Here is a 6,227-nt window from a genome sequence, read left to right on the forward strand (position 1 = left end):
CCTTTTCGATGGATTAGATCCTGTGATTTCGCAAATCATAAGCATCTTTTTGTTGGCATTGGTGTTTTAGTAATGCTTTTTTGTGTTTTGGTTCTGTCCATTTAAGATTTGTATTTGAGTGAGGAGCTTGGTGTATGATGGGAACTTAAGTGGGTGCCAACCTAATTAAGATGTGCTAAAGTTCTTTGATACTAGTTGCTCTCTCTCTTTCATTTAGAAAACATATGTAGATTTTTTTAGCTCTATTGAAACAAATTTTATATTCCCTTTGTCAGAAAAAAAAAATGATTGAAAATCTATAACCATGATTAGAAATGAGTAAATTATTCTGACAAGCATTAAAGAGAAAAGCTGGAATTTGTTAATGTTGACTATTAGGGCTTAGAATGAGCAAACAACTGTCTAGTTGCAGTCATGTGATCCGTTCTCTGTTGTTCAATCAGAAAAACTTGTTATTCTATTGCAAATTCTAATTTAGTCGTAACGTGCTTGATAGTTTTTTACATCTTATTTTCAAAGAAAGACGATGAGTTGTAGTGAGAACATATTCACTATTTGAGACATATTTGGAAAGAATTATCCTTTTTTCATGCTTTAACCAGCGAAGTAATAAAAAATTAAGAGCTCGTTTATTTTATATATTTAAACTTAAATTATTAATTTTATTACAGTATTTTTCTTTTATAAAAAAATTAAATTTTAAACGTCAGAATTAAAAATCATAATTGAATATACCTAAACCACTAGAGGGAGTCTTACTTATCTCTCAAGCTTCAATTGCATACATGGTTGCATAGCCTTGAGGATCAAGAAAATTTGGGGGTAATCTTCTGTCGTTGGAATGTATATTGTAAAGCGGAGCGTCTCGTTCTCTGCTGTTCTAATTTTCTTCTGTTTTTTGGTTAGTGTTTGATGTATCAGTCGAAAGTAAATTTCTTTTCCCTCTCTTGGTTGTTGTTGCCGTTGTTCTTTGCTTCTGTCAATTGGTCCGTGAGATCCTCGTTTCAGGAGGAATTTCTAAGTCCTATGAGAAGTTGTGGCTCGGGATCATGCACTATATTTCCTTGATGGATTTTTTCTTGGGTTTTTTACTTTCAAGGTTTTAACGAGATATCCTTAACAAAGGATTAGATCCTGTGATTTCACGTATCATAAGCATCTTTTTGTTGGCCTTAGTGTTTTAAAGTTTGTTTAGTTCGTTGATTCAAATTTTTAATTCGAGTTGAAATATAATTTTATGTTAAAACTTTTTACTGTAATAAAAAAGTTAAATATAATTGTTTTTCAAAATTTTTTACTATAATAAAACTTAAATTCTAAACTCAAATCAGTAAAATGAACAAGACCTTAATAATGCTTTTGTGTTTTTTCTTTCTGTCCATTTCAGATTTGTAAGTCCATGAGGCACGTGTTGTATTTATTTTTATCAATAAATTTGAGTAGGGATCTTGGCATGTGGTGGGAACTTAAGTGGATGTCAACCTAGTTAGAATGTGTTAAAATTCCTTAATACTAATTGCTCTCTCTTATTTAAAAAATAAAATAAATAGATATATATTAGTTCTACTTAAACACATTTTGTATTTCTGCAAACGGGAAAAAGGAAAAAAAAAAATCAGAAAATGACTAATCACGATCAAGAATGAGTGAATTATTCTGACAGTTATTAAGAGCAAAGGGACTAAAAGAACAATTGTTAAGACATTATGAAAGGAATGGCATTACATATGTAATTATATTATGAAAGAAGCAGCTTTTTTCCCATGCTTTAACCAGCAATGATAAATTAAAGCATGAAGGCTCACATTGAAATACCATAAGCAATTTCATACTATACAAATCGCATTCCAAATCATCTTTAACTTTACTTTCATTTGTCAGCTTTTCTTAGAGGCCAGGAAATGATCTGAAATCGCATTTCGCCAATGCACGGGCAATTTGCAATTCCTGTGAAACAGAAGTGTAGTTGAAACTGAAAATAATTTCTTCAAATAATTTGGACAGAAACCAAAACCAGGTTAGATATCCATAATCCCAGAATTTTGACATGAAGATCAGCATCAGCCATCAGCAACAACTGCTTGTGGCTGCATCAGATTGTGGCGGTCTCTCTTTGAAGATATTCTTCTTAATCCCTCTAGAACCCTCAGCTAAGAGGCTTGGAGTATCCAAAATCTGCACATCATTGAAAACCATCATAATATTATTATTCATGCTATTATTCCTGACCTAACAACAAAATTTCCTAAACATCTACGAATACAAGACGTGTTGCCTTCATTTAACTTTTCTTTTTTTTTGCCTTTTTTTAACTTTTCTTCAAGGCAATATATATTTATTTTAAGTTCATGTACTCACTAGGCACATTCCAAGCTTCCAGGTTGTAAAGATAGTACATGCAGTGCACGACCAAAGAATCAGGGTTAAACCGTTTCCTACCTTTAAAACAAGCTCTTCGAAGCACTGTTGTACGTTAACTCGAGTTTTAGCACTGCACTCAATAAAGAGGCATCCACATTCTCGAGCAAAGTTTATACCCTCTTTCTTTGTCACAACCCTGTCGCTTTCCTGAAAAGAAATATCAAAATGAATTTAAGGGCATATTCAAAACAGCAGTATGATTTGAAATTATCTAGAAGCTGGGTTCTGGTTCAATCCAAATCACATCAGTAATTTTTTTTTTTTTGTTTAATAAATCAAATAAGCGTATTTTAATCATGTAGAGATGAGAACACCCATTAAGATCAAGGAATAATGTGACCCAAGTCCATTCATTAGAAAGAGATGCTATAAACCAGTGTCTTATGAAGCGGATGCTTTTAAGAAGGCAACATTAGCACAAAGATCTTGCTATGTTATGCATGCATTGGCAAGTCAGTGATTAGCAACTATTCAACAGCCTGTCTTACAAGGGAAGGGCTGGGAGAGAGAAACTTGAATATGTAGATCTCTTAAAAGCATACCTTATCTAATTTGTTGCCAACGAGCATCTTGATGCAGTCTTGATTTGTTGAGTAGAGTTCTATTTCCTTGGCCCATATTTCAGAGAGGTTCGTAAACGTTTCTCGACGTGTTACATCATAAACTGATAAACAGAAAACAGACTAAGATTCCACACAAGAAGCAGGGTGGAACCATTAATTGTAGTCATAAAACTAATTACAACGATACTAGGCCTATGAACTTTGGAGTGCATTAACATTTAACATTAATACTTCAAGTACTTTACGCTACAACAACAACAACACGCCTTAATCCCAACTAATTGGGGTCGGCTATATAGATTTCACTTTTCCACACAGCTATGTTCGAAATTAAACTTTCCTGAAGGCTTAGATCTAGAATGTCTTTCCTAACGACTTCGGTCCACATAATTCTTGGTCTACCCCTCCCTCTCCTAGTATTAGGTATAAGAATGTCCTCCCAAGCACGAACTGGTGCTTCTAGCGGTCTACGTTGGACATGCCCGTACCACCTCAAGCGGGCTTCGCGCACCTTGTCTTCTATTGGTGCTACACCTACTTTATTACGAATAACTTCATTCCTTATGCGATCCATTCTCGTATGGCCACTCATCCATCTTAACGCTACCGCCCATAAAACAAGTCAACAGGCGATACAAGACTTGTATGCAGTATTATACAGGGAACCTCAATTGCCTATAGAAAGTCCAAGCTTCATGTTTTTCAAAGCTCTAAGTGACAACAAATCGACGTCTCACTTCAAGTAAAGCTGCTACGAATTGAAGCGTGAAAGTCAAATTCTAGCAATGCTCTCTACAATGTAACATCTATCAATGCCAAAGATTTAGAACTTTCAAGATTGTGCATCGCAAATCCAATAACAGCTCACTTCTCACTATTGTTTGATATGGACTGGCTATAAGTTGAAAAGTTAAGCTACATTATTCACTCATCTTTAGAGGCTAAATAGCTGAAATGCCAAACAAAAAGGTATCAATCCAATTCACAGAATATTTCTATATTTCCTACGTTCATTTCTCCAGAAGCACCCCTTCCACGGTAGCTTCACAACTCCACTATAAATATAAATAGCATAATAAAAGTAAAGTAACCATTTATTCAAGGTCATTGGCAGCATAATGGAGCAGTAAGTTTCTCCTTGTAGACTGTACCTTTGTAGGTGCAATCAAGTATGAGTTCTGCCTCTTACGTCTTCCCTAAGGAAAGGTATGACAATATTCCTGAATCTAATGAATTCAAATCTCTTCCTAAATCCTAACATTTTTCCTTTGATCTTAGAAACACTTCCGAAATCCGTAATTAACACTACATTAAATTTATATTTAAAAAAAAGGCATACAAGACAAACAATATCAATGAGACGTTGAGACCAATATTCTTGAAAAATAAAGGTAGCTCCAAATCATTTGTTAAAAGTTTGAGTTCTTCCCTGTCTATGGTACTAAAACACATTGACTAAATTGAATGTTGTAAATAAGTGAACAGCCTCTTTATGCCTTATATTTCCCTTACATATGCCATAGAAAAGCTACCATGCTTCTGAAATTCTCTTATTTAATTGTAATATCCCATTTATAGCCATACAATTAGAGATGTACACGAATTAAAAAAAAAAAAAAAAGTAGAGATGTACACTAAAAGTAACAGAAAACAACGTAGAGATGTAGCAGCAGATGCTTACCCATAATGATGCCTTGTGCACCTCTGTAGTACGAACTGGTCAATGTTCTAAATCGCTCCTGACCAGCTGCATTTTGAAACATGTAGCACCAGTTAAAATTCAAAAAAAGCCAAACCCGAACTTAAAAGAACGGAAGAGATCTTTTTTTTTTTAATTAAAGATCTAGCAGGCCACAACTTGCAAGATACGAAGTTTCTAATAGCAACCAAGCTGAAAAGAGAAACTAAAGTAAAAGATTCATTTTCCAATAAAGGAATCTATTGTGTGAGAAAAAACAAAAATCAAACTTATGTGAAAGGAAATCCAGTCTAAGGGAATGACCATAAGATACAACTCAAATAGTTCAAGTCCAAGAGGCTTTCATCCATGGCTGAAACTAACCGATCAGCTAATATAGATGAACAAAGATATCAACTTTTTTTTCCCCATCTTTCCACAAAAAGATGGAAATATAAAAAAAAAGAAAAAAAAAAAGAAAGAAAGAGATCATAATAGAACCAAAATACTAAAGGGCATACAACATTAGATAGAGTAAAAAAAAAAAAAAAAGTACAATTCTTTGCAATTCCGACAATTATCTCAAGTGAATAAGAACACAATTACGGTAATGAAAACTTCTATTAATCAACAACTCATAATCACAATGTAAGCACCAGAATCGTCAAAATTATTTTAAAAATAAAAAACCTTATCGAATTGATAATGTTATAGGACGATTCCAATTACCTGTATCCCAAATCGCAAGCTTCAGCTTTTTCCCTCCAACGTTAACGTATTTAACCTTAAAATCAACACCTATTCAAAAGACAGGGAGAAAACATATCTAAATCAGACAGGGGAAAAAAAGGGAAGGAACAAATCAAAACCCTAAAAAATAAAAGAAATTACCGATGGTGGGGGAGAGATCTTCGAAGGTGTCGGAGGTGAAGCTGAGGAGGAGACTGCTCTTGCCGACGCCTGAATCGCCGATCATCAACAGCTTGAACAAATAATCGAACTCTGTTTGATTCGACAAGGTTTCCATTTTTTTTTTTCAACGAAATTCAGGAAAGTTGTTTGCTTTTCTCAATCTAGGTCGAGAAAATCTTCAATCTTGTTTGGTACGGAGAATTCTCTTCTCGAACTCGCTTTTGGGATGTGATTTCAAAGAAGAATCGGAAAAAGCAAAAAGGAGATCAGAGAAGAGAGACGGTATATATAATGTGAAAGCAAGAATTGGGAATAATAATATCCATTATAATATATATTATTAATATAAAAATACCTGAAAATAGTGGGGGGATAGAAGAAATGGAAATGGAAACGACGGGATGACGATGATCCTTGGAAACGGTGAAATACTGTGATTTGATCGTCATTTGATGAACTGGAAAGATGGGGAGATATTAGATGGGAGCCAAATGTTATTATTATTATTACCAAGGGTAGAATTGAAATTTCGGCTTTTCTATGAAAATTCCGAGCATGAAAATAATGTGCTCTTGAGCTTTTAAAGTCTCGTTTATTATAGAAAAAATTTTAAAAAATAGTTATATTTAATTTTTTTATTATAATAAAAAATT

At 33.7% G+C, this 6,227-nt stretch overlaps 1 protein-coding gene across 1 annotated transcript; it reads right to left on the bottom strand.

Moving 5' to 3' along the window:
- Nucleotides 1–1,607: 1,607 nt before the first annotated feature.
- On the bottom strand, nt 1,608–6,010 carry LOC21403586 (ras-related protein RABC1). Its single transcript, XM_024161986.1, has 7 exons — nt 5,930–6,010; nt 5,554–5,792; nt 5,392–5,460; nt 4,666–4,731; nt 2,964–3,085; nt 2,440–2,568; nt 1,608–2,175 (listed from the first exon to the last, which is right to left on the bottom strand). The coding sequence occupies exons 2-7, from the start codon at nt 5,687–5,689 to the stop codon at nt 2,068–2,070; spliced, it is 630 nt and encodes a 209-aa protein (XP_024017754.1). The 5' UTR covers nt 5,690–5,792; nt 5,930–6,010; the 3' UTR covers nt 1,608–2,067.
- Nucleotides 6,011–6,227: the final 217 nt, after the last annotated feature.

The sequence above is a fragment of the Morus notabilis genome, unplaced genomic scaffold (genome assembly GCF_000414095.1).
Source record: "Morus notabilis unplaced genomic scaffold, ASM41409v2 Scaffold698, whole genome shotgun sequence".
Lineage (NCBI taxonomy): Eukaryota > Viridiplantae > Streptophyta > Magnoliopsida > Rosales > Moraceae > Morus > Morus notabilis.

Bases quoted from the DNA above. Each gene is read 5' to 3' on its own strand.
- LOC21403586 (XM_024161986.1), bottom strand. From the start codon at position 5,689: ATGGAAACCTTGTCGAATCAAACAGAGTTCGATTATTTGTTCAAGCTG. The intron at 4,732-5,391 runs GTAATTGGAATC...TTCAAAATGCAG, and splicing joins GCTTGCGATTTGGGATACAG to CTGGTCAGGAGCGATTTAGA. The intron at 2,176-2,439 runs GTAGGAAACGGT...AATGATGTGCAG, and splicing joins TCGAAGAGCTTGTTTTAAAG to ATTTTGGATACTCCAAGCCT.